At 43.5% G+C, this 23733-nt stretch overlaps 2 protein-coding genes across 3 annotated transcripts in view; one reads left to right on the top strand and one right to left on the bottom strand.

Annotated features, from left to right (window-relative positions):
* DNAH6 (dynein axonemal heavy chain 6) overlaps window positions 1–2410 on the top strand; it is a 127069-nt gene extending 124659 nt beyond the window's left edge. For both annotated transcript variants that reach the window (XM_080986641.1, XM_080986642.1), the window contains 2 exons: window positions 956–1178; window positions 2105–2410. In XM_080986641.1, the coding sequence (XP_080842767.1) occupies window positions 956–1178; window positions 2105–2208 (327 nt within the window). In that variant the 3' untranslated portion in view covers window positions 2209–2410. The remainder of the gene's footprint in view (window positions 1–955; window positions 1179–2104) is intronic.
* A 744-nt stretch (window positions 2411–3154) lies between these two features.
* LOC308466188 (neuronal acetylcholine receptor subunit alpha-7-like) overlaps window positions 3155–23733 on the bottom strand; it is a 109498-nt gene continuing 88919 nt past the window's right edge. Inside the window, exons 9-10 of the mRNA XM_080986872.1 lie at window positions 12823–12932; window positions 3155–4923 (exon numbers count right to left, since the gene is read on the bottom strand). Coding sequence (XP_080842998.1) covers window positions 4402–4923; window positions 12823–12932 — 632 coding nt within the window. The 3' untranslated portion in view covers window positions 3155–4401. The remainder of the gene's footprint in view (window positions 4924–12822; window positions 12933–23733) is intronic.

Raw genomic sequence — 23733 nt, 5'->3', positions numbered from 1 at the left:
TGATGTAATAGGATATTTACAATGGATTTCTCCAGCATCACTAATCCTCAGAATTATATTTAAAGAACAACAGAATTTATCTAGTGTAATTTAAATTTCTGTTGCTTCCCCCGCCCCCCAATTTATCACAAGAAATACGGGGGAGGGGGCCCTACGTGTGATCCCAGTAGTAAGAATACTAGAATAGGACAAATAGGAAGAATGGGGACCAGAGATAGGGTATTCTCAGTAGAATTGTAAAGTTGGAAAGGAACCCCAAAAGTCATTAAGTCCAACCTCCTGCAATGCAAGCATTGCAACTAAAGAATCCTTGACAGATGGCCATCAGAACTCTGCTTAAAAACCTCCAGTGAAGGAGAGTCCACGTATTGTATCTTTGTGAGCCATCCCAGGCTCCCCTTGCACTTGACCTGGGAAATGCAGTTAGTGCAGAATGTTGCCAACAGGAGCGAGACCCTATTAGCATATGACACCTCTGCTCAGGGATCTGCGCTGGCTGCCAGTTTGTTACTGGGTCAGGTTCAAGGTGTTGTTACTGGTATACAAAGCCCAATTGGCTTGGGACCAGTTTATATACTGGGTCACCTTATCTATGCATATGTTGAAGTGTTTCAATCTCTTTTTAGTCTGCTGTTGATTTTAATTGTTTTTAGCTCCTAGTTTTTAATGGTAGCTTTCTATTAATTGTGAACTACTTAGAGGTTTTAAATATATATATGGTGAGTCCTTTAAAAGAGGCCCCGTGGACACAGAGTACACATGCTCCACGGGGCCTCTTTTAAAAGACTCACCCTGTATATAATAAATAAATGTGTAAGTTCTTACAAAAAGGGAGCATGTTATTACCAAGAGGTGAATAGTTAGATCAGCTTTGATGATTAAGTTTATTTTTGTCGGCTACTAGACTTGAGTCGTGTGGGTTTCCTCCACCCCCACCTCTTGATACTTCTTTCAGCTGCCCTCTCCTGAAGATGGTGTGTTGGTCCATGGCATGTTTATGGATGCCAGTCGCTGGGACGATGAGGAGATGGTTATCGAAGATGCCTTGCCTAGGCAGATGAACCCAGTGTTGCCGGTAGTGCATTTTGAGCCACATCAGAATTATGAGCCAGAGCCGTCTCTGTATCATGCGCCACTCTATAAAACGGGAGCAAGAGCAGGAACACTGTCCACCACAGGTAACTTGTTTCTTTGATGAAAATGATGGGAAGCATATAATTTTAATTAGTTTTGTACGTAGTAAGAAAAATCTGTATGTGTGGACTCTCCAGACATGAACTCATCTAAGCTATTACAAGTAGGCCATGGCTCTTAAGTAATTTAAAATATTAGGGTGAGATTCTCGGCTCGATCAAAATTGGGGCTGGCAGCTATGGTCAAAAGCGTGTAACCTACATTTTCTCATAATAGCCGCATAAAGTTTAGTGAGCTTCATATCCTAAACTCTTTTAGTTGGCAATTGCTGCCACCGTGGCCGCTCACGTGGCAAGGAAAGAGACCTCCCTGACTGCCACTGTGCTCTCTTCCCACCCCTTCTCCTCTGTGGCTGCTGTGGCCACGGTGGGAGTGGGATTAGGCTGCATTTACCTCTGTGTATGTCCCTTTTGCCACTTTCCCTGGTTTCCAGAATGCTGGGAAACGTGCTTTCCCAGGGGCACCCAAATATTGTCGGTTTCCCTGGGAAAGTTGCAGACAAGCCATAGCAGGGAAAGGAGGGGCTTCTGATGTTGCACCAGCCCCTGGGAAAACTGCATGCCCCAGAGACTGCTTGGCCTTATGCACAGCTATGCAAGGCACCAGGCACCAAAGAGGGGAAGGAGGGAGCCTGCCCTTTTGCAGTTTGCCACCAAAGCACACCACTGCCAGGGAGTGGAGGGAAGACCACTGGAAAGAAGATGGAAGGGGGCAGAAAATGTGGGTGGAAGAATCAGGTCTGTTGGTATCCTAGCCCTTATATTCAGGTTGCATTCAGTCTTAATGGAATAACTGAGTTGAACTACTTATTCCAGATTTCATGTACTATACTTTATACAGGTTTTAATGGTTACTAGCTTTAGAGCCAGTGGACACATGGTAACAAAGTTCTTGTTACTTTTTCAATTAGGTCATTCCACCAATTTTGTGGTCACCGTCTTATTGCCTTCCAAAAGGCCAAGTGACTATTGGATCTCCAAAGGCTCTGCGTTGCTTTGCCAGCTGAACGAATAGTTGGGACATGGTTGCTGTCCACCAGCATAAGTCTACATTGTGCCCACACCATATGGCAGGTGCAGAGTTGTAAAGTTACATCAGCGTCACGCTCATCACATTGGTATGCTATATAACCACACTGTCAGAACTGTTCCTCCCTTTCAATTGATTTTTTATTTGCATTAGACTTCATGAATAAGTTGGATGTAGTGTTCATTTCCCACTGCTCTCCTTTGCTTTTCATTTACTGCTTCAATATTTTATGCATCGGTAGTACCTTTTTTTCTTTTTTTAAGTCTACTCCTATAGTATGTGCATGTTTCAAATGAAGAAACATGCTTTGCATCAAAGGGATAACATTGTGAATCCTGTGCTGTAAGCTTTTATATCTTGATTTCTTTGCGAATGCAAATTGCTTATAATGGGAAAAGTTTCTAAGGAAAAAAATTGCAATAGGCAATTGAATGGCTAATTCCATTTTGTCTGAAAAATTTATGCAATAAATGTTTCCTTTTCACACACACGTGCACACCATAATAGTTATTGGGAGGGGAAGGAAATAAGCAATGCTTGCTTGTCTCCATTTTCAATATGAGTTGGCAGCTTGCAAAAAAGTTGGGAAATGTTACATTCAGCAATAGATCCAATAATAACAAACTCCTTTACTGTACTCATGTTTGTATAAACTTTGTTCTTCCCTGTATAGAAGGCACATGGCATAAGTAGTGTCAACTCATCATATGATGATGACAATTGTCACATCAGTATCTGGTCATCAGAAGCCCTTATCAGGTGACTGATGTCATGAGAAAATATTTTAGGCTGCAGTCCTGACCTCTGGGGCTGGTAGTGGCAGGGCTGGATTGAGGGGCACCGGTGCTGCCCTGCCACTCACACTGGCCAGAATTGGGGGGGGGGGGGAATGCCCCATGCCTGTGCCCCAGAGACTGCCTTGGCCTTATGCCAAGGCTGTCACATCTAAGAGGCCCAACTTGGACCCATTGTTGCCACATGACAGCAGTAGGGCTGGCTCAGGATCCATTCCGGGGCGTTCCAGTGACAGGAATACCACCTTCCTGCCATGTTGGTGGGTGCCTTGGGGTGCTCCTCACCACTGTGCTCCCCCACAAACAGAGCCAGTGGAGTCAGGGACCAGCCTCCTCTCCCAAGTACTGCAGATGATGGGTTTGGATTGCTCTCCCCCGCAGTAGCTATAGCTTTCAGCAGTAGAGCTCTCCACCGTCTTAATGGGCTTATAGGTCAGCTGAATGCTCCCTTACACATTGCAGTCTATGACAAATAGTTCCTTACACAAAGGCATTTCATGTGCAATTAGGGGGAATGTGTATCCAAACCTTTGCTCAGATACACATTCAGATGCCTACCTGAACATGCACCTGATTTATACCCATCATTCTCAACCCAGCAAGTGATACACATAATGCTTTCTAAACGTTTGGGACTACGTACATCCTAACAGGCTAGAATAAATAAGCATTAGACCAATACAATTTAATGAAATTTGATTATGTATACAAACACATTTGCAGCCTTAATGCTTAACTTAGGGAAAGGTGATAAGTTGTCGTTCCTATGAGTATGTTGGACACTGGAAAACGTTTTGAAGATATTCCCGGGGCAAGCTGGATAAATATTTCAGACCATCACAATGGTGATAAAAGCTAAAACTCGCCATTTATTTGGCAAACCGCAATATCATTCAAGGCAAAAGTGATACATTACCATAGATGAACTTTGCGTCAAGATGCAAACAAAGATATTGAAAATGACACATAATGTGTTTAAGGAAATGACAGCAAATAACGTGTTTAAGGAAAGATTTACAAATGCAGCAAAATGTTCACTAGTGTTTCCCTAGTAGCACTTATACTTGACTAATTACTTGGCAACGCATATGTCGTATATCAGGTTTCATCTAATATTTATCAGAGATCATGACCACGAGTACAGGGAGAGGACACTGTTTACAAAACAAGTAACAGAGCCAGGTACTTTAATCCTGTACCTTGTAATCTCTAATATTGGGGGAGACAACTGGATGCTGAAATTCATTCCAACTCCTTTCCTTTTTTGAAGTCGGCACACAAAGTGCACTTCCCAATTTTAAAATCTCATTGTTTAACAAAATTAATGGCATCAATTCGTAATCCCCAATAACCTTTGGGAGTTTTCTGTTGGTTTCTGAGATCCTTATGTAAAATCTTTTGTAACAGCTTCAATGAAATTTGGAGCAGACATTAGTATTGTGAGCGTGCAGATGATGGCAAAGAGTGAAAACGCCACGAGGCACAATCTGTCTATGACAGCAGCAGCAAACTTCCATTCACTGCAGATTTCTTCCCCTTCGTCCTGTTTTCGGAAACGGGCTGCAATGAACTGAACTTCTTCCAGGATTTTCACAATCACTGGGATAGTGTCCATTAAAACTTTCCTTTGAGTAAGCTCGGCATCTTCAGGTGAAGAACTGGGACCTTTTCCACCCTTATCGCTCATATCACTGTTCTGTGGGCAGCAAGGGTTTTCCATTACATGGTAGCTGTAGATCACGTTGCCATTGCTAGATTGGTGTCCTGGTAAGACATTCATTTCTACACTGCTGACACTTGACTGGTGTCTAGAGTGGCTATATTTGCAAGAAAGGGGTCTTAAGCTCTCGCCAGGTTTTTTCATTCTCAAAAACCAAGCACACCAGTTCAGCAGAACTACACGAACCTGAAAAAAATACAGAAACCATCAGCACATTTCTCAGAAGCTTTGAAAGACCAACTTTACAACAAATACTAATTGCACCAAGAAGCATCAGGGGAAATGTGTTTTGCAAAGGGATTTTGCCATTCTATAAATTTCTCTATGAAGCGTCATAGATCATGACTATCTAGAATGAAACAAAGATGTCAGGAAAAACAATTTTTGTATTAACTGTGCTTCTACTAGACTTTTATGTTTCAGGCCACTAATCTGGAAAATAGATGCCTCAGGTGCATTGCAAGAGCTCTTTTTATAGTTGTAGTGGAAGCAGTCTCTATTGAGTACTTACAAGAAATTAAAATTGGTTAAGAAACTTAACTACTGGAAAGTGATTAAATGATTGAAGTCAAAGAATTTAAACAGGGCTGAACAGTTATCAGTCTTAATCCTTTAATGTATAGCAGTGTGAAGGAGTATTCTATTTATAAAGAAAGTCTCTGGGATTAGCTCATGTAGGTGATAGTGGTATAGATTTCTCTGGTAACTTGTATAATAACAGATTACACCATCTCTATTGAGTATCTTGTTTGAGGAACCTCATGCTTTGTTGAGAGCTAATTGAATCAAAAAAGCTTGGAAAATGGGACCTTGTGTCCAGCCCCAAGGGAAATTAGATTAATCAACTACATATCAACCATGAAGAGGGATCTCTCGCTTGCAGAATAGTTTCCTGACACAACTAGACAAATATCTCTCACCGGTAAGGACCTAGCCTTGAATTTTAATTGCTTACCTCAAACCAATAGTTTTAGCGTTGGAATAAATAAAACAGAGAAACAAAATGTTGTACTATACCCCCATGTGATATTAGCCTGTGGCTGCTGCTTCTACTTTGCAAGTTTCCCTTGGGAATGGGCAACGATAAAAGACATGGGGCGGAAGTTCTGGCAACCCATTTTCCCAGTGTTCAATATGCCAGCAGGATTAGAGTCCCATGTTAATAAATAAATAGTTCTGAAAACCTTCTTAGCCGATAGGAGCTTCATGAGAAAAGAGGCTGCTACAGTGGGATAGGAGAGCTGAAAATAATGTCAATGTATTTCATATCCAACGACCAACAAGCCCCTGTGGTTTCAGATAGTACATGGGTAAAGGGACCCCTGACCATTAGGTCCAGTCGTGTCCGACTCTGGGGTTGCGGCGCTCATCTCACTTTACTGGCCGAGGGAGCTGGTGTACAGCTTCCGAGTCATGTGGCCAGCGTGACTAAGCCGCTTCTGGCGAACCAGAGCAGTGCATGGAAACACCGTTTACCTTCCCGCCGGAGCGGTACCTATTTATCTACTTGCCCTAGTGTGCTTTCGAACTGCTAGGTTGGCAGGAGCAGGCACCGAGCAACAGGAGCTCACCCCATCACGGGGATTCGAACCACCAACCTTCTGATCGGCAAGCCCTAGGCTCTGTGGTTTAGACCACAGCGCCACCCGTGTCCCTTACATGTGCAGATGAGTCTAAAAAGCCCATGACACAAATTTTCATGGCCCTCTAGCAGCTATGGTGGCTCATTTACCAGAAGTAATATCTGGGGGTGTTGCGAGTGGGGCTTGCATGTGTGCCCCTGCCCCCCCTCTGGTTTAACCCTAGTATTACAACAGAACCTTAAACTTGCTTGAAGGAAGCAAGGATCCATTGTTATGTTCAGAAGACAACAATTTTTTCCATGGAGTAATTCCCAGTTCGAACCCTTTGCAACTAAGGAGGTGGGTTGATAGGAGACCCCCCAATCTATTATTTGGAACTAGGCACACCTCTAGAGGCAGAATTTGGTACCTGGCAGGTTCCACACGGGTAAAGAGAAGTACCTGGGATAACAGGCCACTGACACCTTTCAAGCATTCAGGTAGGTAGAAGAAAAGGTGAGGACTGGGAGATTGTTTTCAATCTATTCCTGGTAGATAGGAGTACTAGGAGGGAGGGGAGTGGGTCATTTCCTGTGTGCTTGGAAGATACTGTGAAGACTGCTTTTGGAAATGCAGAAATGAGGCCATTACACCAAGCATAAAGGATTTTAAAAGGGATGGGTGCTTGTTTTCAGGCCTTGATCCACACCATTAATAAAGTAGCTCAGAATCCTGGATCTTCACAACAACAGAAAATGGCCAAAGGATTGGGTCTCTTTAGAGCTCAGATTAATAGAAGCTCTAGCCTGATACTGAAGGATAAAGGTATGGCCTTTCTCAAAGGCTCTATTGGCACGCATTGATTGTTGAAGCGAGTGAATTCAGTTCTACTGATCTTTTTTCTAATCTATATCAAAAGTGCTCTCCGGCTTGAATCTTTTTTATTCCTACAGATCGCAATGGAACAAGAAGCAGCAATTCAAATAAGTGAACCATACTTTGATACTGCATCTAAATTATTTGAGAAATTTCTCTAACATTACTGCATATATAACAATTGTCTAACCTCAGCACACACAAAGAAACTACAAAGTTCTTTTTTAAAATTATGTTATGGAATAAGGGCGATTTCTAGCAACAGAGAAGACAAATTACATACTTATTGAATGCCATACCTACTCAAGCATATGTAATTGTTGCCTGGAGGGTAGGTTTTGTAAAAAATGCCCGAGGTGAATCATTATCTCACTAATAATTGGAGTAAATGTTGCTAATGATGTTTATGTCCAAACCCACATACTGGCCAGAATCCAAAGATCCATGTGAGCTTTCAACTTGCTTTTTCCCTCAAACACTGCCATGTTGTAAGTAGAGAATTTAAAAAAAGGAGGAGGGGAAATCACCTTTGTGAAGATCGGCCATATGACAAAGGCAGCTGTATCTTTATAAACAATTTGGTCAAAAGACTCCACTTTGGGTTAGAAGTTATCTACCCTATGTAAATTTAAAATCTTCCTTGGGTAGACACTTACATAAATCCTTTTCCTGTTTTCTTATGACAGGTGGTGGTGGTGTCTAACCTTTTTTGACCTGAGGGCCACATTTACCCCTGGCTAGCCTTCCAGGGTGGCCAAATGCCAGAAACGGTTGTGGTGACCTCCACTCTTTCTGAGACGCAGGCATATAACACATACAAGAATATAGCCCCTCTTCCTCAGCTCACCTATGAAGGTCAGCTGATGATCAAGATGAAGTTACTGTCGCCCCTCTACTCATCAAATGAGGGATCTGATGGCCCAGTAGGAGGGCATTGTGTATCTGTGTCAGTGCATTTTGCCCATCCTAGGACTGTGCCTACTTTTAAATATATATATTTTTGCCACCACCAAATCGGTGGGGTCTTCCTCCAGAAGGGGGAAGGTGCTTGGGAGGTTGGATCAGGCCCCTGAACAGGAGGTTAGCAACTGCTGTGCTTTGCATCAAGTGCTTTGAAGTATTTTACAATAACTGAGGAAGATTTAATGGCCCATTGTTGTGTGTGACATTCTGCAACCACAGCAGCGCGAGCACCCAAATCATTCTCTTTCCTAGGCAATTTGAGGTTGCTGTAAGAAGCGATGGGTCTTGCTCAGTTCTCTCGGAAAACTCTGGAAATCCTGTAATACATTTAAATTCTACTGCTGCCACTATCATTTGTGCTGGAGCTCATGATAGACTCTACCCCTGCTGCCACAATACTACATTATCCAGGGATTTGAGGTTGCCTTATTAGAATAGACTGCCCTTTTTAAATACTTGTGAATGCTTTGTAAATATTTGGAGGGTCTCAATGAAACATTCTCTATAAAAGAGGGGGTGACCTGATCCCCAACTTATCAGGTAGAGGCAGTTAATTGGAAGTGCAGGGAGATTTAGATTAGATCCACTTTTGGCTCAGGGTGCCTACAACTGGTTGTTAGGGGAAATAGGTACAGTCAAACCTCAGTTCCCAAACGCCAACTTTTTGGCTCCTGAATGCCAAAAACCCAGCAGTAAGTGTTCTGGGTTTTGAACGTTTTTCGGAAGCCGAACATCCGACGAGACTTCTGCTTGAGTGCAGGAAGCTCCTGCAGCCAATCAGAAGCCATGCCTCAGTTGTCGAACATTTCGGAAGCCGAACAGCCTTCCAGAACAGATTACATTTGACAACTGAGGTTTGACTGTACTACACGCACTGGGCTAGCACAACCAAATTCATGGAGGAAGGCACTATTAGCCCTGACAGATCACCATATGCAGATGCTGGGGACAAACAACAGAGGAAGCCCTTGTTGACTTATTGTTTCACTGGTAAGCTTTGCAGAAGTACCCAAACTTCTGGAAACAGAATGCTGAACTGGATTCACTTCTGGTCTCTCCCAGTGAAACCTTCTCCTTCAAAACTGCTTTTCCCTGCAGGGTTCCAGTCCCATGTTTGCAAGGTGAATACAAGGAAGGAAACCCAGATGGAAAGCATCTGGTAGCATGGACTAAGCACTGATGTCCTTCACTGGGAAGTTCAACAATAGCTAGTAAAGTTATCTTCCGAATTTAAATGAGACTCTGTAAACAGACTGTCTATCTCCTGAACTTTCAGAGAACATCTGTGACTTTGAAATGAACCCTACAACCAAAGGCTATCTAGAAGCTATTGCTCAGATTCCCACAGGGCCTCCTGCAGTGACATGTAATAGATACCAACAGGAATAACTCTTGGCATTCCTGCCTGCAGCTCTTGATTGCATCATAGCGTTCAGCTCCCAAGACATCAATGGAGCCTATTGAACAAGCATAAAAAAGCACTAATGTGGCCCTGGTGGTGAATTTTTAATGTTAAAAAATTTCATAATATTATAAACTGACACACGAAATGAACTTATTATATGGGATGAAGCAACTGCTGGGGCAACCGCACAATATGAGGTCACTGATTCTTCCAAATGATATTTATGTAATTGAGAAGCTGTCCGTAGCTTGTAATTAAAAAGTTATCCATACTTTACAGGCTTGAAAAGAGGGGGTGGGGAACCACCACAGGCTTAAAAAGTGGATTTGTCTCAAGCACCTAAAGTCCCAAGACTAGTGACTCTCTTTGACAGGACCTGATTTACCACTAGAAAGAATGGCTCCAAGTAGCTTTCTGCTTATCCCACGCTTTCTAGACACTGGTCGAAAGGTTTTGCCCTTGCCCCGCCACTTCCCCTGGGAAAACCCGCTCTTTAGTGATAAATCGGAGCCAACGTCAATCCAGAGAAAACCCAGGTGACGTTGGCTCTGATTCAGCACTAAAAAATGGGTTCCCCCAGGGGGAAGCCGTGGGCCAAGGGCAAGTATGGATGAGCCCTGAGTCTCTCTGTGCCTTCAACTTTTTAGAACCCACAAAATCATAAAAGGATCAAAAAATTGGCCCCGTATAAAAACTCAGCTGACCAAGTCCTCCCATAATAAATAAGGGCACAAACTAGCACAACATTCATTTTAGCTGGACAGATGTAGCTCATAGGTTAAATAAAAATTACTGAAATTAAAAATTGTTCCTAGAGATTAGTTAGGCACACAAAAAATTAACTTCCTTTGTGAATGAGTGCTGAAATGAATTTGAGAAAGGAGAGTTCTAGTCAAACTATGTTTTTATCCTAGTACAAGGATTAGCACAAGGGGATTCCCTGCTCTCTCCCCCCCCCCCAAAAAAATCTGTTCTGTGGGAATGGGGGACCCGCAGAATAGATTTAGGGCATGTGTAGGGGAAGGAGAGTTGGAGACTGTTCAGTTGCTTAAGAAGAAATCCCTGTGCTGACAGAGCAATCTGCTTAGCGCTACAGTGAACACAGCCCTCACTATTTCAAATTATTTTTTTAAATCAATTTTAAAATGCACGCTTCACAAGAGAAATGTATGCTTTACCATGTAGATGATAAAATGGCAACCCAGTTGAGACGTTCCATTTGTAAAATGAACAGAGCCTGAACAAACTTAAATCTTGATTTGCAACTTGAGTGGATTCCAATTAGAAACAATACTGGGATTTCTGACGTTACGTATCCTTTTAATTATTCTTTCAAATTATTTTTAAGAAGCAGAGGAACCATGAAAGACCATTCAAAATGACAGTATTCCTCTCTAAACATTCATGTTATAATATCTGTTGAAATACAATGTTTCCAGTGTTCAATATAATTTCTAAATTTACTTATTTCTTCCTTGCCTTTTTGGAACATAACCAAATACAAATGCTATTGTTCAATGTATTCAAACAACTTTTTAGGCACTCTATACTTGGCCTCATATTATGTTGTTTCTATGCTATTTACACTCCTTTGCCGGCGGCCACTGTTGTTGTAATATTGGTGTTAGTATTTAAATTCAAACTCTGGGAAAGGGGGGACTCAATCTATTCCTCTGCTTCCTGCTGAACAGATGGCCAGCTCCATTTCAGAAAATATTATCCCAGCCCTAGATTAGACTTTTGATCCCCAGATAATACACCTGCACGACTATTTGCACGCCTATTTTCTCTTGCTGGATCAGGGCAGTGAACTTTATAATCAACCCATATAACCAGCAACATGCAAATTAACAGAGCTGTACATAATTGCTGCAATTAATTAGCTGCTAATAGCTAAAACGAAATAGCCAACATCAAGGCAAACTGCGGAATGTCCTTGCAAAAATTCATCGCAGGTAAAATTTATGCTGGTTAACCTCGAGTGCCACTCAATTAAGCAGTGGGATTTTGTTGGTTAGTGCTGCTCTTGAGGCAGCGCCTCCATCCCTCTTAAAATCGGTTATTTTTCAAGGTGAAAAATAATCACAGAACAATATGCAATTCATTATAAACACAAATGAAATCAAGGCAGCTCTCGGCTCCGTAGGAGAGACTTATTTATGAGCGGGAGACGAGAGTGGCAGAGAACCAAATTTCCAGGAACAGAATTCATACTCCTCCATCGATGGGGAACCTGTTAGGATGCCTTTCTTACCTAGCAAAGAGCTACAGGGAAGCCTGTGAAAGAGACAGGTAACACGGCCGACAAGAAGCCTAGCAAGAGAACAGCAGTGCTGATGTGATGGGAATCACAAGAGCAACAGTCCCTCCAGCCGTCTTGGTTTGTATGAGAGAAGCAACTTCTCAGTATTCTGTTGCGGCGTCCTGTTTTGCACAGCTACAGAGATGAGTCTACCTTCTACCTCTTCCAGACCACAAGTGAACATCCTCTTTATGATGTAAGCCTCCTGCATGTACCAATTACTATTCCATCCCAAATTCACTCTATTCTGAACTGCACGAGGACAGCAATGCCAGAATCTCAATGCAATCCTCAAGGCTTTTGGAAAGTAACGCCTGGCCCCGCAATCTTGCAAGCACCGAATTTCTAACTATTTTATTTCCACTGAAACACATAGGGTATAGGGCAGTATACAATATTATTATTATTATTTCCCTTGAGTAGCCAGTCGTTTTAATGATTGCGTCATGTTGCGCCCCAAGGAAGTTTGATTTCACCACTGGAGGTGCACTACATTGTCTCTTGAGACAGACAGATTCAACAAGACATTGTTTTACAATGTCTTATTTATATATAAAAATATTATATACTACTATACATAAAAATATAATAACAAGAGTGGTTTACAGCCATCATACATAAAACCATACAATCAAAAACTTGTAAAAATGTTAAAATCAGAAAGCGGCTAACTATTAAGCTATTGTAATGGTTTGTAAGTGGGAGGCATATGAATACTTTTACAAATAAGCAAATAAATATAAGCCAGGGACTGAAGTGGCCAAGTTACCATCCATGCTTTTCGAGAAGCCTACACACTCTGGATGGGTCACAAATTGTGCAGGTTTAGTCGAAAGCAAATGGGAGCATATCGTATGTGAGACACCTTGACAGAATTGTGAGCTTCTCTTTAAAATATTCTGTTCTTTCTATCACCTCCAAAACTATTATATATATTTATGCCTGCATGTTTTTGAGATTCATCTATTTGCACTTACCCATTGGGGCATCTTCCCAGCTTGAGGGTCGTGATGATGGAACTGAAGAACAAGAACCGTCACCACCACAGATAAGCCGACAATGACCATGATGCTTGCAAAATATTGTGCTGTGCATTAAAAGAGGGGAGGGAGAAGATAACAAATAGTTACTTAGCCTTTGGGGGCTCCCAGAGCACTTGGCAACTTGGTTGTATTTTTACAGCCTTGACAGCACGGTAAATGACATAAGAACATGCAGTGTATTGTGCATTGCAAAGTTATGCCCATTAAACATTTCTCAATTTAACACGCTTTAAAAAGAAGAAGCTAGAAACAAAATATCTACACACTTCCTGAATTTAACGGGATGCATCCTCTTTTAGTCTTTTCCTAAGTGGTTGTGTTATACCACTAATTACAGAATATAGACAACGTATCAATGTATTCTGTGTGCGCGCCCTCGCCTTTAGGTTGGCAACTTGTGGCCCTGTCTTCATTTTATGGGGATGAGACAAGGGGAAATGGAGGCAGCAGAAAGTGAGGCAAAAAAGGAGGTGCCCCACTAGCCTTGCCTAATGGTAGCAGGTACACCTGACCAACCACACCTGAGGTTCCCCCCACCCACACTGCTTCAGGTACTCATTGCCATAATAGTGGACATCCATAGGTTGGACATGGGAGAAACACGCATGCAGCCAGAAATGCTTTAAAGGTTTTTACTTTAGCAGCTGATCGCACAGAGGAACTAGCAAATCGCTTTTCCTTTTAAACTCATTTACCCCCAGAGTCAGGTCATTAGTTACAGTAAAAATAAAATAAAATACGCAAATATCCTCCACCACACAAACAAAACAGGCTGCCTAGTCTTCAGTATTCTCTAATATTCCACAGATGAAAGTAAAAACCCACTATTGTGTATTTGAAGTGTGCTTATTTGTCCAGGAGAAATCACTGTTCAAAGCACTGGACTTTGCTGAAAGCTCATCTCTGCCTCTGGTACACTGAATTGATTTACTCAGCAGCACCAGCATATATTAATTTTTTGCTCCAATTATCCCTATTTATCTACCACCACTCATAGATTTAATTCAATTTGTTGTGGCCCTGGGGAGGAAGCTGGATTCTGAAGAACCATATGAGCACACTAACAACATTTTAGAAAAGATATACCCCCAAGCCTATTAACTGGAGGAGAGATCAGAAAAGAAAGGCTGTCTCTGGTAAACAGAATTGAGGTGTATGGAATTGTGGCACCAATGTTAATATCAATCCCCAAAGGAGAGAGAAACCTATAAAAAGATAATACCTTATTAGAGAGGTCAGAACTCTGCATTGGCTAAATTTGAACACCACAATAAGCTATAGTTTATCTTGTGAGAAATGAGCCTACTGGCCTCCCCAGGACTGAGGCAACCCCAGGGGCAGAGGAAGGGGGTGCGGTGGGGGCAGACCACCCCAGATGTCTTCATTGGAGGGGGGGGACATTTGGCAGTCGCGGGCAGGTGGTGTGCCGAATTTCCGCCTTCGGCGGCTCGCTTCACCCCCAGCTGCAGGGCACATGCGCCACTCCATGCACCCGAGCAGCTATCCCGTGCCTGGGCAGCGCGGACGTATGCTCCACCCCTGGGCAACCCCCCCCCTCCAGTGCATCATGACAATGAGTTTGGCCACTTTCACTTCTGATTTCAATAAAGCACAATTTAACATTTCGTTCTAACCCTAAACTGTGGTTAGCTCTAACCACAGTTCAGTGAAATAAGCCAGCTTTGTAAACTATGGCTTGAAGTTGGCTTGTTTCAAAGAAACCATAGTTAAAATTAACCATGATAATAGTAATCTTCATTGCGGTCCAACAACCCATAACATGGATTCAGAATGAAATACAGATTCATACAGACACCCCCCCAGGGAAGGAAGACCGAAGCGTTATTTGTTTAGTCATGGGTATGATTAACCATGGTATGTCAAACAAATGACATGGAAGCTGAGATTAATCATCAACTACTACTTGCAGTACTACTTGCACCTGAGGAGGGAAGAGGACAAGTGTGAAAACCCCATGAGGAGGCTAGGCTTGTTCCTCTCACAATAAACTGTAGCAGTGCCCAAACACAGCCAGTTCCTCAATTCTTTCATGGAATTTCTTCTCTCACAATGCTGCAAAAGCTGGTCTGGCATTGATGGAGCCCAGAGAGATAAGAGGCCAGAATCACACATTGTTCAGAATTCAACAGCCTCACAACAGCTATCCCTTGAGAAATGCTAGTCATAACACCATACATGTCTGCATACAAATGGGCAGATCTGACAGGGTGGAAAGAATGAAAGAGGTACCACATAACTCTTCAGATTATTTGCTCTACCCCTTGGAAGACCAAGGGAAATGGCAGGGGATGTCAGAGTCGAAAACAAATGTGGCAATCCTCCTTCCTCTCTCTCTTCTCCCTTACCTATTATTTTCCCCCTTGCCCCCTGCATGGAATTAGACCGCTTAATCCAGGCTTCCTCGACCTCGGCCCTCCAGATGTTTTGAGACTACAGTGGTACCTCAGGTTAAGTACTTAATTCGTCCCGGAGGTCCGTTCTTAACCTGAAATTGTTCTTAACCTGAAGCACCACTTTAGCTAATGGGGCCTCCTGCTGCCGCCGTGCCGCTGGAGAACAATTTCTGTTCTCATCCTGAAGCAAAGTTCTTAACCCGAGGTAATATTTCTGGGTTAGCGGAGTCTGTAACCTGAAGTGTATGTAATCCGAGGTACCTCTGCACAATCCCCATAATCCCTGACCACTGGTCCTGCTAGCTAAGGATCATGGGAGTTGTAGGCCAAAAACATCTGGAGGGCCGAGTCTGAGGAAGCCTGCCTTAATCCATCTTGACCTTAAGGGTTAAAGGCAGCACCTAAATAAGAATCACAAGCCTTAAGAGCAATGTTAAATGCAACATGATACCATACATCTAAAGGTTTATGGGAAGCGTAGTCTACCCCTCACAATGCAACAATCCCCAGCACCCTGAACCAAATTACATTTCCCAAGCTTCTTTTGGTGGAAGCCATAAGAGCGACGCAGGCATAAAACTGGTGTAGGTTTCTAATCCAGATAAGCCCTGCCTGCATTTGCCCTCTCCCCATCTGCCTGCACGGCTGGAGGTATTAACTTTTAACGTTTGCAGCTAATGTAGAGAAACAAGGAGTTCACCCCCTTGTGCTAATGCGGTGGGCGAGTCACTCCTTCAGCTCCACTGTAACTAGAGTGCCTAATGAATTTCCATTCTGCTCTGATTCATTCTTTGGAAAGTACACCGCAGGACTGCAAAATGTGTCAGGAAATTGAATTTGGACCACGATACCTGGACGAAAGCCAGGGATGTTGTATGTGATGAATGACAGGTGCCACCTGGGAAAAAAAACTCATCCTTGCCAGAGCTTTAATGCTCTTCTACAATGCTGTTCCACAAGAGCATAAAAAAAAAAAGAGGTATATCAGCCTGCAAGAAGCAAGCAAGGAAAATAAAGCTGCCGCTGCATGCAATAAGAAAAGGAATAAGTCCTAACTCCTCCCCATCGCAAAGGCACTGCCTTTGAGAAATACTATTTGCAGCCCTGCCTTTCAAGATGCAAAGCCGTTGCACCCAGGGTAGGCAATTGAGAGCATGTAGGTCAGGCGAGGGGGGGGGCGGTCCTTTGGCACATCAGAAGTTGCTGGGCTCAACTGCCCACCATCCCCAGCAAGCATGGCTAAGGGCCAGGATGATGAGAGTTGGCCACCTGCAACATCTGGTGGTGGACCAATGAGTCCCCACAGGTGACAGAGGTTGTGTCCAGTCTCATCACCTCTCTGCTGGAAGGGGAAGCTTCTTGCCTGCAAGACATGAGAAGGGAACTGCCATATGCAATGTCAGAAGCAGTGCAGTGCCATGTTGCACTGTTAGAAGTTTATTTAGGGAAGTTAAAAAAAAAAAATGACTGACGTTTTAATGTATTTTTAATCTCCTGTTGGAAGCCGCCCAGAGTGGCTGGGAAAACTCAGCCAGATGGGCGGGGTATAAGTAATTTTATTGTTGTTGTTGTTATGATTATGCTTCTTACTAATTGTGCCACAGGCCCTGGAATCCTGTTTCTAGAAATCCTCACAATTTTCTCCTATCTTATTTCAAACTTCAAGACGGGGCAGGAATGGAGCTTGCAAATGAACCACATGACCCATAAAACACAGGAACAGCAAAACAATAAACACAAAGGCAAAAAACATTTCCCTGCTACTGTAGGTCAAACTAGACAACCTGCAGGAGATCCATCATCAGGATCTCTCTCAGTTTTTGTTTTGTTTACCTCACAGCAGCCATGTGGGGTTTCTAATTGGATCTAGAAAGAGCGCTGGAACAAAGACCTTTTTAACCCTTTCCTCTCATGCTCAATTTAAATTGTCCTCCTGCCCCCCCTTGCCCCCCGCAGAGCTAATGTCATTCTCAAAAGAGCATCATTTTAGATTAAGGAAAATGCACAGGAGGAAAGGATTAAGCACACCCCTCCAATCTCCAGGTCTGCTTGAGTTAGATGTGGTTGTGAAAGTTTTTTTTTTTAGTAGTTTCTCAGTTTGTTTTAGGTCTAAATAATAAATATTTGGAGAGGAGAGCACAAACACTTTAACTACCTTGTATGTTTCTTTTTGAAAAAGATTACACATCTGAACATGTTGGGAAGAGCAGAACAATAAATGCAGCTAATTTATTTCTCTGCTAAACACCATTCAGCACCATCCCCATGATGATGATGATGATGATGATGATTACTATATTAAAATTTATGTACTGCCCTATACCCAGGGGATCTCAGGGCAGTTCACAGAATAAAATCAAGATATAAAACCACAAAATACCTAATAAAAATAAAAAAACTACAACCCAATAGCCCCCCACCCAAAAAAACATATTTTAAAAGGGTATAGGATGTAGATTAGGTCAGGCAAAGGCCTTGTTAAAAAGGAACATTTTTGCCTGGCGCCTAAAGGTGTATAATGAAGGCGCCAGGCGAACTTCCCTGGGGAGAGCATTCCACAGATGGGGAGCCACCACAGAGAAGGCCCCTTTTGGTGTTGCCACCCTCTGGACCTCTCGAGGAGGCGGCACACGAAGTAGGGCCTCAGAAGATGATCTCAGGGTTTGGGTAGGTTCATATGGGAAGAGGCGGTCCTTGAGGTATTGCAGTCCTGAGTCATTTAAGGCTTTATAGATCAAAACCAACACTTTGATTTGGACCCGGAAACGAATTGGTAGCCAGTGTAGTCGGACCAGGATCGGTGTAATATGCTCAAACAGTCTTGCTCTGGAAGCAACCTGGCCATTGAATTCTGCACTAGCTGAAGTTTCCGAACCATCTTCAAAGGCAGCCCTACGTATAACGCATTGCAGTAATTAAATTAAATTAAATTAGCGGTTGCTTGAAAACAGGAGCGCCAGGTTCCAAAGTACATCACATTTAATTTGGTCCTCAAGAGGCACCATAGTGTCATGGTAGGGACACCTCTGGGGCAGAATCTCCCTGATTCAACTCTCCCCCATGCTCTGAACTCATAGAGTAGCTGTGAACAAGCCACTGCCTCTAGAGCTAAGCCTCCATCTGTAACAATGAGACAATAAATTATGCCTGCATCCTAGATCGTCTATGCGGCACACATAGGAAGAGTATTACTCTATAAACACTGAAGTAGTATTCACTGTATGTGTTCATTCTTTCAACCCTTTATTGTGGGCAGTAAGATGCATTGGCTTCAATTAAGACAAGGCAAAAAAAAAAAAAATCTCAATTATTTGGAATCACTAAAGACCTCTCAGGGCCTTTCTTCCAACAACAAGTTTTTTATCTCAACCAGATGTTATATTTCTTCATTCTATGCAACTAATTCCCACTACAGTTTTGATGGATCCAGTGGCGTAGCGTGGGTTGTCAGCACCCGGGGCAAGCGCTGAGAGAGAGTGAGTGAGCCAGGTAGGGGCAGAGAGCTGCGAGTGCGAGCGCGCGCCCCCAGATGTTGCGCCCAGTGCGGCCGGCCCCCCTGCACCCCCCACGCTACGCCACTGGATGGATCACGATACTTTATTTCCCTCTGTGTTCTAAACTGTTGCTTTTAGCGTTGATTGGAATGGCTGAATCCTTTAGAGATTTCTCTGTTCCAATTATAAGCAAAACTCCCTCTTCGCTGTGTAGAGGCCAAAACAAGTTGTGAATTAAAAAAGAAAAGAAAACCAAAGCTATCAGTTCAGAATTCGACTGCTGGTGATAATATACCATTACAACCATTTCATATTTTTGGTTTTAGCATACAAATACTGCATCCGCTAACGATTCCTCAGCAACCTAAGATTTTATTGCCTTTTATGTTGCTTGAGTTCATTAAGTGATTAATTGCGCTTGACTCCTAACAGTGTCATGGGACTCCCTAGAAGAAGCAAGGAAAATGGTTCAATTTCCCCGAGTATAAATTTTGAAAAAGCAAGAGCAAAAACAAAAAAACCCAAGCTGGTAGACTGGTTGTAGTTAATTTCCATCTGCCAGGGCTTGCCAGGCTACATTTGACCCAGAAGCTCTATCTCCTGCTGTGTGGGGAAGCAGTGATGATGGAAATAGACTAAAACATGATCCAGATCCTTTTATATATATATATTGTTTTTCAAAAGCACATCAGAATGGCTCACAAAGTGTAAGAGTCCACTAGGAGTTTGGCCTTTCGGCCACCTGCAGACCAAGTGTCCCTATTTTCCAGGGACAGTCCCAGATTTACAGAAGCCACCCCAGTTTCTGATTCGAATGCCCTTTAGAAGACATCTGAAGGCAGCCCTGTATAGGGAAGATTTTTAATGCTTTACTGTGTTTTTATATATGTTGGAAACTGCCCAGAGTGGCTGGGGCAACCAAGTCAGAGGGGCAGGATATAAATTAATATATATATATTAATATTATGGAATGTTGTTGTTGTTTAGTCATTTCCGACTCTTCGTGACCCCATGGACCAGAGCACGCCAGGCACTCCTGTCTTCCACTGCCTCCTGCAGTTTGGTCAAACTCATGCTGGTAGCTTTGAGAACACTGTCCAACCATCTCGTCCTCTGTCGTCCCCTTTTCCTTGTGCCCTCCATCTTTCCCAGCATCAGGGTCTTTTCAGGGAGTCTTCTCTTCTCATGAGGTGGCCAAAATATTGGCGCCTCAGCTTCAGGATCTGTCCTTCCAGTGAGCACTCAGGGCTGATTTCCTTAAGAATGGATAGGTTTGTTCTTCTTGCAGTCCATGGGACTCTCAGGAGTCTCCTCCAGCACCATAATTCAAAAGCATCAAATAGGACACCTCTATTTCCATCCGAGAAATGTCAGAGGGGATGCAGTGGAGCTTTTTCAGTACCTTGGAGAGGGCTGTTGTTCTGCATTTCCCATCTCACGAATTCTCTGCAGGAAAGCAGTGCCCAGCTCATGTTGGCCAAACAATATTTTCCTGCTTTTCAGCAGAAGCTTTCGGAATTAATAGCATAAGCATATTAGCTTGTGTGTGTGTGTGTGTGAGAGAGAGAGAGAGAGAGAGGTCTCAGAGCTGCATTGCGATTGGCCTTTCTGTGCAAGTACCGCATGGAGGCTGATCATCTAAGTCCCTTTGGAGCCATTGTTAAAATCTGGACTTTTCTATTTCAAAATTTTCATCAGGGATCAGGCCACATAGCCTTTTCATTTGCCCACAGAGCACATCTTTGCAACAGCTGAACGTAATGCTCCCTGGCATGTTGGAACGACACAGTCCACGGCTAATTAGCAATCTTGTTTACCTTCGTTTCGAATTTGTGAGGCTTTAAGTCTCCCTTCATCTTTCCGGCAGCTTGTATATAAACCAGAGGAGGCCGTGCTAGAACCTGCTGCTGTTTTTATCACAGCAACTCCCCGTCCTGTGGCAACGCAGCTGTGGCATTTACCCTGCCTACCCTTTTCAGTTTTGTGGCTCGCAGCTATTGTTCTCAGCCTCAGACTTGCGACCGGCACTCATGCATATGTGTGAGTATATGCGTGGGGAGGGGAGAGAGAAATAGATTTATGAGGGATGAAATCACCATTACAACCTCTCCACTTCACACTTTGGGGAGGGGGACGGGGAGAAAGAGAGAGAAGCAGAAGCTGCTTACGGGCTGCCAGATTGAGGGCCTAACCTGTAAATCATGAGCCGACTGACAAGTCCCTGCAGTTAAGCTTGCTTGAAGCAAATGTTCAAATGTACGAGGCCTTATTCGTTTCGGATCCCTTGGCTGCGCATATTTCTCTGGTGTACGAACCTGAGTTTTCCCATTTGTGGCTGTCAGGAAAGCTACAAATGGGCCAGGGGGGCTGCAGGAAATCACAACAACTTCTGTAGAGAGGCCTGGGAGAATGAGAAAACAGGTGCATACCCTCCAACATTTCTCCAATGAAAATAGGAACATCTTATTCCATAATAAGAATGATAACAATTTTATGATGTATATACTCCATCCATCTGGGTTAAAAACGTCCCTCTACAGGGCTGCCTTCAGATGTCTTCTAAAGGTTGTTTAGTGACTTATCCCCTTGGCTTGGGGGGTTCGCTTAACTCCATACCCTCCAACATTTCTCCAATGAAAATAGGGACTTCCTAAGGAAAAGCAGGACGTGGGTGGCGCTGTGGGTTAAACCACAGAGCATAGGGCTAGCTGATCAGAAGGTCGCGGTTCAAATCCCCACGATGGGGTGAACTCCCGTTGCTCGGTCCCTGCTCCTGCCAACCTAGCAGTTTGAAAGCACGTCAAAGTGCAAGTAGATAAATAGGTACCGCTCCGGTGGGAAGGTAAACGGTGTTTCCGTGCGCTGCTCTGGTTCACCAGAAGCAGCTTAGTCATGCTGGCCACATGACCCAGAAGCTGTCTGCGGACAAACACCGACTCCCTCGGCCAATAAAGCGAGAGGAGCGCCGCAACCCCAGAGTCAGTCATGACTGGACCTAATGGTCAGGGGTCCCTTTACCTTTACGGAAAAGCAGGAAGGCTTCTGTAAATCTGGGACTGTCCCTGGAAAACAGAGACACTTGCAGGGTCTGCGGAAAAATCCATATAGATAGGCACTTTGTAACAAAAACATGTTTAGCCTTTCATTGTAGCTCCCTGATTTTTGTGGGTCTCTCTCTCTCTCTCTCTCTCTCTCTCTCTCTCTCTCTCTGTGTGTGTGTGTGTGTGAGAGAGAGAGAGAGAGAGAGAGAGACTATTTTGAGGAAGACAACGTTCAGCCCCTTATCAAGAAATTGCATTTTTTTTCAAGTGAGATGAACTGAAGCTTCTAAATGAAAGTACTACTGAGAAGTTGTGGGGGAGGGGAGAGAGAGAGACAGACTTTTGGGAATGGACAAAGAGAGCCTGTAGCAAAATGGTACTGGAACTAACACAACCAATAGCAACAAAACATGCAGTGGAGGTAGATGGGATATCGCATTGTCTGCTGACTGGCTCAGCTTGCAACCAGCCCCCTCAGGCTTCGTAGTTTCTCCCAGATTCCCCAGTCCAAAATAACATCAAAATAGTTCACATAAGTTGCAGAAGAAACGGTAAAACTATCATTGGACTGTGCCACTTCTGATTCTGCAGATGGGGGAATTGCATGACTAAATATCCCTCCATGCAAAAAAAACAAACAAACCCCAACAACTGTGGACTGGCAACTAGATTTCAAAGAGAAGCACTCTAATTAGCCTTTACATTGACATCCTCGTTTTGAATGCAGAAGGGTTTTGAGGTTGTTTTGCCTCATGGTGAAGCATTAAACCATACGTCCGCCTACCTGCAGGCTGCATACTCAACATCAAAATTCACAGAGGAGAGGTTTGTGGAGCAAATTCATTTCAGCGCTAAAATAAACATTCCCTTTCCCTCCAGCCCCCTAAGGCCTGGTTTTATGTATGCAGATGTGTGCTTCAATTTCCTCATCAGAGATTTGTCTCTCTGTAGAGGGAAAAGAACAATAATGTACTCTGACTTATTTCTTTTTCTTTTTTTTAAGTGTATCACGAGTGTTCATTTCACTGCAGTACAATGCTACCTGATCAGCATAGTATTGGTGGTGGTGGGGTTGTGGAATGGCCATGTCACATTTCAAATGATCCCCAATGCACTCTTTCACTAGAGCTTGATCGCCATGTTGCAAAACCAACTTTTCAAGTGATGCTGAGGACATTTTTAGGATGTGGGGTTTTTTTGCACAAGGCTTGAAGGGTGACCCCAGAGTATCAGGCAGCCCATCTCGAGCTCTGCAGGCATATTTAATTAACAAACAGTATTCTTTGAGAAGCTGTGCCAACATAAATGATGCTTGCACAGACATAAAGAGATTATGACAACTTAAGAAAACACTAAACAGAACCTGGAGTTCTTAATGAAAACCCACCCAAAGCTCTTCATTTCCCACCTCATTCTGTTTGTGTAACTGTTTTAGAATAATTAGGATTAGTGATGCTTGCTTACTTGATAAGGACACAGGGACAAATGTTGCTGTGGCATTGATTACTCCCTCCTGGTACCAGTCAAACCACAGTTCTTTTACGTAAAACACTTTTTTCTAAACCAGGCATGCAGAAGCCTATCAGTAGCACACACTTATATCAGTTTTATGGAAGTTTAAATCCCGTGCCTTTCCCTGGCAATGCAATTTGGAGTCGGGGCTGATAAATTTTTGGTGAAAAACCCAAGCCCCCTCGCAGAATGACAGCTTGCAGGATTCCTTGAAGGCCGCTCCCCATCCCCGGAGGGGGGGGCAGTGTTGCGGGCAGGCCACACACTCTCCTCATGCACAGCGGGGGCATGGCAGTGCCCGCGCATCATAGGGGAGTCTCGGCCACGTCATGCCCACGGCCGACCAATGCAGTCAGCCAAGGGGCCGTGGCTTAGCGTATTGAA

This window comes from Podarcis pityusensis (assembly GCF_964106645.2).
Source record: "Podarcis pityusensis genome assembly, chromosome: 17".
NCBI lineage: Eukaryota > Metazoa > Chordata > Lepidosauria > Squamata > Lacertidae > Podarcis > Podarcis pityusensis.
This window is presented reverse-complemented; position numbering and strand designations above follow the sequence as displayed.